The sequence below is a fragment of the Mastigoproctus giganteus genome, chromosome 3 (assembly GCF_048544385.1).
Source record: "Mastigoproctus giganteus isolate SK-2022 chromosome 3, ASM4854438v1, whole genome shotgun sequence".
NCBI lineage: Eukaryota > Metazoa > Arthropoda > Arachnida > Uropygi > Thelyphonidae > Mastigoproctus > Mastigoproctus giganteus.
In genome coordinates, this window is record NC_143577.1 from 144,849,928 (window position 1) to 144,862,061 (window position 12,134).

The 12,134-nt window shown below is 36.4% G+C and overlaps 1 protein-coding gene across 1 annotated transcript in view; it reads right to left on the reverse strand.

The window, feature by feature from the left end:
* Positions 1-3,796: 3,796 nt before the first annotated feature.
* LOC150088303 (myelin protein CNP-like) overlaps positions 3,797-12,134 on the reverse strand; it is a 77,868-nt gene continuing 69,530 nt past the window's right edge. Inside the window, exons 4-5 of the mRNA XM_090370110.1 lie at positions 11,933-12,036; positions 3,797-4,333 (exon numbers count right to left, since the gene is read on the reverse strand). Of these exons, the coding sequence (XP_090226236.1) occupies positions 3,797-4,333; positions 11,933-12,036 (641 nt within the window). The remainder of the gene's footprint in view (positions 4,334-11,932; positions 12,037-12,134) is intronic.

Sequence of the window (12,134 nt, forward strand, 5' to 3'; positions counted from 1 at the left end):
ATAGTGAATTTATGTTGGTCTAGAAAGCAGTTTTAAGAGAATTTTGCCTGAAAGCAAGTCAAGGGAAGCAAATAGATATAACCCTGAAGTCATTTGGCTCCTGTGGTTTTTTTTGCATGCTTGGGGACAGGAGTTACTAGGTAGCATTTCCAGTCTGGAGGTACATAAGTTTAGGCAAGAACTTGATTGTAAAATTTTGTCATGATGGCTAGAAAAAAAAAAAAGCTGCCAATTTGGGGACAGCAGTTGAGGATACCATCTGGTCCCACTGCAGAGAAGTTTGAACAGGAGTTGATCAGATAAATTTAAGTTAAAATACGAAATTGAATTGCAGTTTAAGATAGCATATCACAATGTGAAGAGTCTTTGAACATAGGCACTGCATGGGTGGATGAGATAAGACCAAATCTGGTAACATAATCTGCCTCTAGCTGGATGTCTTGAGTGATGAATTTTTGTGAAAAGATCCATTTTCCATTTTGAAACCAAAAATTTATAAATTCTGTTAGGGCTGTTTCCTTAGTGGTATTAAACAGGGAATGGTGAGCTGAAAAATCAGCATTTGTCTTGTGTGGGGATGCCTTCTAAACTTACAAATTACTTTTTGCTTGTTCCGAAAAAAAACAGTTGATTAGTTAGATGTCTATCATGGTTTGTCTTGCAAGAAGAACTGGCACCATGTGAAATAAAAGCAATAATACATTGTCACATGAAATAAAAGCAAGCCAATCAAAACCAGGCATTAGGGAGAGGAAACTAATGGCAGACTTATCAGGGACTTTGCAAGATTTTGGTTCAGGAAAAGTGGTGATAAAACTGGCTTGTCTAGAGACTTACAGAAAGGTCTTGGAGTCATAAGATGGCCAGATACTGTGAAGGTGACTTGTAGGGAAAGGTTTGATGAAAACAGCAACCTGGTATTAGAAAAGATAGTGTCTAACATGGCAGCACTCCCAGTAGGTGGGAAAGCAGCTTCATTTGGCTAGGCAAGTAAGTGGCAGTGGGAAGTGAATCACAAAGGTTAAAGTCACCAACACAAATATTGAATGGTTTAGTGGTGATAATTAACCAGGAGTTGATATCATAAAACTGACCAATGGACACAGGAGGAGCACAATAAGCCATGACAAGGATGGGGGTGAAACAAATGTGGATGCAAACAGCTACAGCTTCAAGTTGAGAAGTCTGATACAATACTGTGTTGGGGGATGACAGGATGAGCTATGAAGGTGAAATAACATATACCACCACCACTCTCAGTTGGTTTTCACACGATGTTTGAAAATAAAAGTTAAAATTAGGGGAAAGAGTGCCTAAGTCACTTTCAGGTGTAAGGTCACACCTCGCCAACTGCAATAAACTGGAGTCTTCAATGACAAGCAGATCCAGAAGAGTATGAATCTTGTTCCGGAAGCTCCTAGCAAAAAGGAAGAAAATGCTGACTTCACAGATTTGTGCACATGGGATGGAATGACTGTTGTCAAGTGCTGATGGTGACTGTTGTAGAAAGTGGGACTGCAACATGACCATGAGATGGATCGATCACTAGAGCAAACAAAAATTAACCCTCAGGGCAGGTGAGAGTTAGTATAAATGATACCAAAGACGAGCACTCTCATCTGATGCCCAATAGTGTCTTTTTGCCATGTCATGAACGGAGATGCTTCAACTTAGCCAGTACCTGATAAATAACGTGTTGAAGCCAGTAGGCGCTCTGAAGCATGAGGGGTGTAAGTTTATCATAACTAAAATGGCAACACATTGTCTTATTAAACTCCACAGATGGAAAGGAAATGGATATGATAGCATCTTATATATAGTGAGTGGGTAGAGTACACTGCATCTGTAGAGTTAGCAGATTTGTGGTAAACTGCAAATTTACAGTTTACTTTGGCTGAATATATATGCTAACTGAAAAGAAGCAGACTTGGGGAATCTAGTGAATGATTAAGCTTATACAATGTAACGGATGAAAAAACTAATGAGAGAGATCTTCATCAACATCTTTCCAAAAATAACAAGAAGACATTGCATACAAAGATTTTATTTTAGAAAAAATAAATACAGCAAAATAATACTGGATTATATAGAATTTTTTTCCCTTATCACAAGGGTGATAAGAAATTTAATTGATCCACCAGTAGGCACTCTATTGAACATGTTCAACACAGCTCATTAAATTTAAAACTTATACTAAAATAATATTGCCGCAACCAACAACTAATAAACATAAAGTTTATTAAAACAAAATATATTATTAAAAATAAAACATAAGACTAAGTAAAAAATTAAAATTAAGATAAATTACAAAACATTAAAATGTGAATTAAATTAAAAGCTGTAAAACCAAGCAGATAAGTCAAATAGCAAATATTCGTTCTATTTATGGGCATAAAGTTTATGACAAAAAAATAAATAAAATTATCAGTTGTGGCAGTGTTATTTTAGTATGTTTAACCCCAATGCTTGAGTCCATTTCTGTAATGTTAAAATTATGTCCACTGTGAATTTTAATATACCCCCAATATGGTTTTCAGTTTCAATCTACATCAATACTTTAACTGTAAAAAATTCATATTAGTATTATTCCTTTCTAGTTTTGGTTTTTTGCTTCTCTTTCTGTGGTATTGAGAATTTTTTTTTTTTTTTTTTGATAACAGGACTGCTGTTACTAACAATATTATTTATTCTTATCCAATATAATTTCAGAATAAAAAAAATAAAATTCTAACGTTAACCATTTTAAAATGTTCCTTGACTTTTTTCCTAAAAATATTCAATGTATTACAATGCCAGCATACCAGTTAATGTGACTTTTTTTTTAGCATACCCACAGGATGGTTAAATATATACAACACAGTAAATGTACTTGCCAAAAGTGACTGGACACCTGCATGTTTCACAAAGAACCTTTACCCTATTTTTTTAACCTATTTAATAATGTGTTGGCCCACGTGTGGCCTTAATTACTGATGTAGACTCTGAAAGAATTTTTAATAACATAAATGTGGCATTTTGGCCTACAAACATGGTGATTAACATTTTTCCCAAAACCAAAGATCTGGTCATTCTAAAGGCATTTAGTGGGGGTTCAGATTGTGGTTTTGGCCAAAGCAATGAAATTTTGGTCCATCATGTATTAAAACCAAGTTATTACAGGCTGTGCAGTACATGGTGTGGTGCATTGTTATGTTGAAACAGAAAACAGTCCTCCTCGTACTGCCACCACAATGTAGGGAGAGTGGAATTGTCTAGAATGTCAGTGTACCACATAGCACTCATTGTTCCAGGAACAATAATCAATGGACCAAGCCCAAACCATGAGAAATGATCTCAGATAGTGACAGCACCTTGGCTGAATTTCATAACATAACCTAACCCTGACTGATACACTGCTGTCCATCACTCATTTAGAGAAGTCTCGGTGACAACTGGAAAATTTCTGAAGTCTTTTCAATTGAGGCTGTACTTTGCCAACCTGAGGTGAAAGGGATACCTTGAGTTAATCTGTGCCTTTCAATGGGCATAACATGCAAGTTGGCCCAAAAACACTTCTATAGACAACTACATAATATTTACGTGGATATGAGCAGCAAGTGTCGTTAAAATGTAATAATTTGGATTTGAAATCTATACTTTAACTGACAAGTATATATATAGATCATTATGGAGCTTTCATACCTAAAATACCTGTGTGCGGTGTCCTTTTGAGCTTAGTGATATGAATTCCCATTCAGCTATATTTAGTTACAAAGTAAGTTAACTGCAAATGAACATTTCAGGAAAATTTTCTATTTTAATTGGTATACAATCCTGTAAAAATGGAGTCAACAGTGATATCTGTCTTAGGAACAATGAACCAAATTTTTTCTTTAATTTTAAAAATTTTTGGGTGATCATCAAGAAAATCATTATTTATAAAGTTACCATCTTTATCAAATAAATTTAAGTCAACAAACAATGCATTTCTCAAATGTGTTATATCCTTTAAATATGGAAATTTTAAAGATCCCTCAATAGCCTGTGCAAGAACTATGAAACTACAAGTATTATAATTGAACTTATTTTCACATATCTTTTCTTCTTCTCTGAAAGTAGATACTGAGCCATCAATAAGAGCATCACTAAGACATTCTGACTTAAAATCAGAATTTTCTATCTTCATCCGTTCAAAGAGTTCTTCAAGTGAGTTATCTGGAACAGATTTTCTCACTGGTTTATATATCAACTGTTCTTGTACTTCTTTTAAAGAAACAACACCAAGCAGCAGATGCTTGAAAATGATTAGAGCTTGAATTTGAAGGGGAAACATCTTTCCATATGCTGACTGAACCTGAAAAGTAAGAAAAATATTATACAGCTACTGTAATTTCATACATATAATTCTATTAAAAAAAAAAGTCACATTGGCGTCATGAAAAAATAAAACTTAATAATCATTACTGATTTGAAATTGCCATCTGCAATAGTTATAACTTGTAGATGTGTCTGGAATAGGAATAGGAATGAGATTCGTTCACTACTATTAGAAAAGGCATATGATGCAAGAAAACAAGTTTATGCAGGATCAGCCAAAAAAAAAAAAAAAATCCTCCCATTTCACTCATCTATTCATTCCAAATGCTTGTCCAGTTCAGCCTTAAATTTATTTAAGCTATCAACTTCCACAACAAGAGGTGGAGATGTTCCAGCAATCAGTCACCCGCTGGCTAAAAGCAAATTTACATCTATTCTACAACTGTCTTTCCTCAGTTTGAATCTATGCCCCTTCAGGTTCTTAATCTAAGCAAGTGGAAGAATCCCATCAGAATTGAGCTTCCTCAAACCATTCAAGGCCTTGTACACCTTAATCAGATCACATCACATGTGCTTAGTCTCCAGGCACTGCATACAGAACTTGAGCCTATCTTGGTAAGAGCACCCCTTTGTTTCCCTCACCAATCTTGTTCCCTTCTTTGTACTCATTCTAGCAACTCTACATCCTTCCTAAAGGGCGCTTCCATAGCCAGGTGGGAAGGAGCAGTAGTGCATAGCACACGCTTCTTGATTAGACCGGGGTTCAAGCCTGTCACCACCAAATACGGAGGATGCGGAAAGGTCAGGGAATGACCGCCGCATATTCCCGGAACAATATGGCCTTAGTTGCTAATGCTCCTAAAAAAAAAAAAAAAATAACAAATCCTTACTAAAATAAGGCCTCCAGACCTGTACACAGTATTCAACGTGTGGCCTGATAATTGCCTTGTACAATGGGATAATCACCTCCTTGTCCCTGCTAACAAAATTCTTATATATCATTAACAAGACTCCATGACCCTGCTCTGGCTGCCTGTCTGCACTGCTCAGCAAACTTCATATCTGATTGCACAATTACACCCAGATCTTTTTCACTCTCCACTTCCCTGAGTGTAGTACCACATAGTTTGTACATTTCTCTTGGGTTACTGCTACCCATATGCAGGTGACCCCTGCTTAATGCTGATAATTTTTTCCCAAAAAACAGAGTGCTAAGTGAATCACCTCTACGAGAGCGCCGTATTCCCGTAATGTAACATGTATTTGTGAGTCTCGTCTATGCCATAGGATATTTCCTAATCAATAATAAATGTTAGCGAAATGACGCACAAATGTCGGTCAAAATATTAAAAATTTGTACATATGAAATATTCTCCATTACACATTTATATAATTATGTGGTAAGTAACTACATTTCGTATCAAAGTTAAACTTAAAATGCCAATTAAAATCATGAATTTATTAATCCGATAGGCCTGGGCTGTTAAGTTTCGTAACTTCGGTCGATTTTGGGTTGTACTTTGGCTGTCTTCTTAGTAAACTAAAAGGGGTTTTACTTTAAAACCCCCGCAGCATTACCACCCAACAATAGAGTAAACTGATCCTTCGCCACTTTGAAGCATTGCATGTTGTTCTTCTTTTGATATGAAACTTCTTTTAGACATCTATCTTACTAGCTTTAAATGATTCCACATTTTTTTTTTTTTAAAGGTGAGCTTTCTTCAGATCATCATACATGCTAATCACTTTTTCTTTAATAATATTTACCGGAATTGTGCATTGGATATTATCTTCAATAAAATTATTTAGAAGTCTCCATTTCAGTTATAATAGCCGGTCTAGTTGCTTGCAATGGAACAGCTGTCTTTCCTGCTGCTAAAATTAATTCTTTATTTTTTATAATTGATCTTACGGTTGAATCTGCCAGTCTTAAATTATTGCACACATCCACTTGTTGTTGAACGGAATTGATTCGCTTCAAAATGTATAATTCAATTTTCAAATTCGGTATTTTTCTTACCTTAGTAGGCTTCGTACCGCATCCAGACATCGTTCCTTTTTAATTCTTATTTGCTATTATTAATCTTTGAAAATGTAACTGCATTGCATTAATCATGATACAATGTTCGAGTTAACTGTCCATTACGGACAAAGTCTAACATTGTACCGAGTGATGACCAGACTTCAGATAAATGCATATAACGCAAGTATTACAAGCAATATACTTGATCATTTTTTAAAATGTCGATCTCTGAACTACGTAATGTCACCATAGTGCAATTAAATTAGCGTAGGAGAAAATTTCACTGAGCGTGGGAAACTTTGCTTTTCATTTTCAAGCTATCGACTACATCAGATGAAACGTTTTCATTAAACATGCCAAAAATCCAATCTGTACGCTGGTAAAAGAGCGTTATAGTCAGTTGTGACAGCATTAGAATGAGATATGGGTTATAATATAAGAACAGCATTATAGCAAATCAGCGTAGAGTGAACCGTGTTATAACGAGGGCCTGCTAACTTTGCATTTGTCAATGTTAAACTTCAGTTGCCACTACTCGGCATATTTGCAGTAGCATACTGCCTTTACTGTCATTAACAACCCTGCCAACCTTTGTATCATCTGCAAACTTGGACATTAAGCCTGAGATACCCACATCGATATCATTGATGAATACACAAAACAACAATAGGCCCAGCACCAAACCCTGGGGAAATCCACTAATAACATTATTCCACAAAGAGCAGTGTCCATTTATTACCACTCTCTGTCGTCTCCCACTCAACCATCCCTTTATTAATTGTAACAACTTGACCTCAATGACATACAGCTCCAATTTGTAGAACAGTCTTCCATGTGCAACAGTATCAAAAGCTTTCCTGAAATCAAAATATATGATATCAAAATTATTTTTGCATCCAGTTCAAGTTAAACTAGCAGGTCTATAATTATTTGTTACCTTTTGAACTCCCTATGTGAATTTGGGATATTTTTGCACACCTCCAGTCCATGGAGACCTCCCCGGAGTCTAAGGAAGCTCTCATAATTATGGCTAAGAGTTTGCTTACTTCCTTTGCTACCTTCTTTAATATAGCTGGATCGATCCCATCCACCTGGGGTGGATGGGATCTATATTTAACTTCAACAATTTCTCCTCTACTTTGTGCCCTGTTATTACAAAATCACTTAGCTCCTTGTTAGAGTTTGATAAGTTTCTGGCATTCTTCTCCTTGTGTGTGAATGTAGATGCAAAATAATCATTCAGTTCAGTGGTGTCCAACCTACGACCTGCAGGCTGGATATGGCAGTGAATTTTTATGCAGCCCGTGCAGAAAGTGAACTAAAACAGCATTTTAAATTTTTTTAATTATCAAAAAAAAAATCTCATTAAATGTTTTGTTCAGTAAATGCTTTGTACTTAATAAAATTTTTGAATATTTTCAATTTTAGGTGTATCATTATATTTATTTATTCACCTTAATATTGAAAAGCAGTGATCCTTTTCAGGTTGTAAATTTTCTAAAGTGAGCATTTAAAAGCAAAAGTAAGGTTTTTTGTTTTTTTAATAGAGAAGTAGTTCGAATTTATCTCTCCTAGAAGTTCTTGCTGAGCATCTCCAAAAATTCATTTCTGTGGAGAGAAATTTATTTTCCCCTTGCCTCTTCAAAGTCCGAGTCTCAGATCCATATAATGAAAGGATTTTGTTTTTTTAAAAAAACAAGTCAGTCATATTTTTATAATTTTAATAAAATCTAAAAAATAAATCACTGACATAGATTTGTTGCACATAAAAGTGTTGGGAATTTGCATTATTTATATATAGCCTGAAAATAAAAAACAGTAGCATGAAAACAGAAACTTCCTTTTACATGTAACAAGATATGGAAAATTTAACACACTAATTTTTCTCGAATTACTCAGTGCTGCCTGTGAAACAAACCTAACTTTGAATATGGCCCTTATACGGGGAAAAGGTTGGACACCATTGATTCAATTTATCAGTTACCTGAGCATGATCATCAATAGTCAAACCTATGTTAAGTGGACCAATCTGATTCATCCCTTTCCTTCTAGAGTTTACATAAGCAAACTTTGCTGTTTTCCTTTGCATCCTTTACCAAAGATTTCTCATAATCTGCCTTCGCCTTCCTAACCTCCTTTGTGACTTAATTACCGACTACCTTAGGCTGCCACAGGCTTCTGTGTCACCTGATATAATTTATATGCATCACATGCATTTTCCTTCTCTGCCATGAGCCTCATTAATTCATCTGACATCCAATTTAGGCCTAATTTTGAACTATATTTCTTAGTTTGCATGAAAAGCCTAGTGGCCTCAAAGATTAAGTCCCTGAAGGCTTACCATTTAGAATTCACCAAATTCTAAATGGTAAGCCTTCAGGGAAGCCTAAATGGTGACTGTAGTCACCTTTACAAAAGCAAAAGCCTTTTCCCTTTACCCTTAACGATAGTTACATCTTTAAGTAAATTCCACATCAGTACACTGTGATCACTCTCACCCAGTGGTTCCTTTATCTGCAAATTCTTAATGCATGAATAATCACTGCTGATAATCAGATAGAGGCAACCCTCTGATTGCCCCTCAAATATGTTGCTGTAGAAAACAGTCATCCAATAAATTCACAAAAGTCCTGCTGGTGTCTAAGTGACCCATCCACAACTTCCAGTCAATAGCTGGAAAGTTAAAATCCCCTTTAATAAGACATTCTGATTTACTAGTCCTTTCTATTTCTCTGCACAACTGCTCATTGTACTAATCAGATTCATTAGGCCTATAACACACACCTACTCTCGTTTTCCCTTTCCCAGCACTTATGTCACACCACACTGACTCAGCATTGTATTATTCACCAATGTCAATTGGATGCACTTCCTTAGATTTTGTGTTTCTTAACTAACATCATAACCCCTCCTCCATTCCTGTCCTATCTATCCTTTCTGTACATATTGTACTCCCCAAAAATTCCAATTCTGCACTACTTATATCTGTGACACCACATCTCTGATATCCCAACAATATCTGCCTTTGAAGTTTTGACCAGCACTTCAAACTAATCAAATTTTTAACTATACTTCTAGCATTAGTGTACATGCAAGTATACATGTACCTGTTCCTACTCTTAGTTACCCTAACACACCCCATGTATTTACTTGTTTCACTATGACTCCCAGCAGTTCTCGAAATCCCCAGCAACTTGCTTTCCAGGCTGCTGGTCATTCTAAAAGAAGCAGTACAAGAATCACTTTTGCCTCTGCCTGGAGACACTGTTAATCTTTTAGTCTGTGTATCCCCCCAAGCCAGCAGTTTTCCGACCCACCTAACACTGCCTCGATAGCATCAGCAAATATTCTTGCACCCTCTCTATTTAAGTGTACCCAATCCCTGTAGAAGAGGCGCCTCCGTAGCCAGGTTGGAAGGAGCAACAGTGCGTAGCACACGCTTTTTGATTAGACCGGGGTTCGAGCCCGTCACCACTAAATACGGAGGATGCGGAAAGGTCAGGGAATGACTACCGCATATCCCGGAGCAATATGGCCTTAGTTGCTAATGCTCCTAAAAACCAAATAACAAACGAACAAACCCTGTGGAAGCAGTCTCTCCAGTTAGCAAGCACAGACCATGCTGAAAAAAATTCTACCCGAATTGACTGATAAGGCTCTCATCACATACTCCCTCCTCGTGGCTGGGCAGAATTGCAGACACTCAAATTCAACCTTTGCAGACACTCAAATTCATCCTTAACTTTTTTTTAACATTGACCTGTACTTGTTAAATAAATCTGCAGAGCTCTTATCCTTAAGGTCATTAGTGCCAATGTGTACAATAATATCACCTTTTGTGCCCTTAAAAGATGTTATCTTCTCTACTACGTCATCAACTTTTGCCCCTGGCAAACATACTCTGGTCCTGTTCCACCTATCCTCTTTGCAAAATATATTCCCCACCTCCCTAACAATAAATAGTTCATGTGGGACCACACATGAACTATTTATTTCGGAGGCAATCTTGAAGATTGTCTCTGTGTTGCCTGCTGCACAGGAGTGAGCGCTGGTGTTCAGTTGGGCAGCTGAGAGCTTGATGGGCCCCTCATATTAATTTCTTCGAAGGCTGATTAAGTTTAACTTTTACTGGATGAGTTAAGTGATTTTTAATCATAGGCAAAGTTGAGCAATGATGACCTGTAATGACTACATGCCTCTCAGCTAGATTTCAAATAGGATGTTAAAATGAAATGAGCATAATGATAATGTTTGATACACTGATTCCAGTTTGCTTCTCACAGTCCTGTAAGTTCAGATATGTGACTATGATTACAGGTATGAAAGAAAGCTGTTTAAGCATTGAGAACAGTTTGTTTTAAGTGAGTATGCATACATGTGACTAAATACAGTAAAGTAGAAATGCTTATTATGAGAGACAATTTAAAATAGTTAAAGTAAAAATAAGTAATATACGAGGAGTGGTACGAAAGTAATTCCCTCTATTTTTTTTTATTCAGAAAATTTAAATCCTACAACTACGCCTTTTACATCAGTTAATCTTCAATCATTAATAAACACTTAATTTTCACACAGTCACCATTTTCTATGCACTTCTGGCCTCTCTGAGTCAGATGCTGTATTCCAATCCTGTAAAAGTCTTTACTCTTGCTCCAGAGGGCTTTGCAAACACTGTGCTTGAGCTGGTTGTCGTCCACAAAATGGGTTCTACAGAATGCATCCTTCAACAGGCTAAAGAGATGATAATCGGAAGGTGCAAGATCCGGGTTATTGAGGGTGGTGAGGACGAACAGTGCACCCCAGTTCTGCAATGGTCTCCATCATGTGCAGACTGGTGTGGGGTCGCACGTTGTCATGGAGAAGAACCTCATTAAGGTTTTCGTTCAGTCAAACTCTACGGATGCAGGCTTTCAACTTTTTAAAATTTCCACATATCGATCAATCCAGTGCTTATTGTTGTTGTCACTGACATTACTGGAAGGCCATTTCAGGGCTTGTCAACACTCACTTTTCCCACTCTTAAAACGTTTTACCCAACATCTAACTGTACTCACATCTACAGTATTGTCACCATAAATATTTCTGAGATGTGTATGGATTTATATAGGCATCACTTCTTCCTTGGTAAGAAATTTAATCTCCACTCTTTGCTTAATACACATATCTGTAACATCCACCTTTTTGAATGCTGTGTATTGCACTCCCGAGACCAATCACAGCACCACTCAGTATGGTGAAACTAGAGACCTCTAGTGACCATTCAGTGACATGCAAAATGATCTACGGTGCCACATTTGAAAGCAAAAAATTAAGAGGCATTACTTTCGTACAGGTCCTCGTAGTTTACAGTTAAAAAGGGAGTGGAGTGCAGGACGTGAAACAGTGTACTAAAGGCCACTCTACCATCCAAAATAAGGTATAAAAGAAAGAAATAAAGATAAAAAATCACAAATGTCTAGAATCATGATATTTTATGTTGAAAGATAACCAAAGTGCAGGATAATTTGCAAAGGCAACGTGCATAATGCCATGTCAGCTTTATAGGATTATATATTTAGACTTTAAGCAAAATATATTTGATACAATATTTCACCCCAAAATATATGTACCTACCTGTGCAGATAAGTAATGTTGTTTACTCCTGAAGTATGCCTTGAATCCATAAAATGATGATATACAGAACGGCATTTTCTCAGCTTGGAACTTATTTTCTACGTCTGCATTAAAAGAGGCAGATAATATTTCAATTTTAAAGATCCCTTATGTATTATAATGATAAATTGATTTTCTTTTATATAATTAATCCACCTTCCAA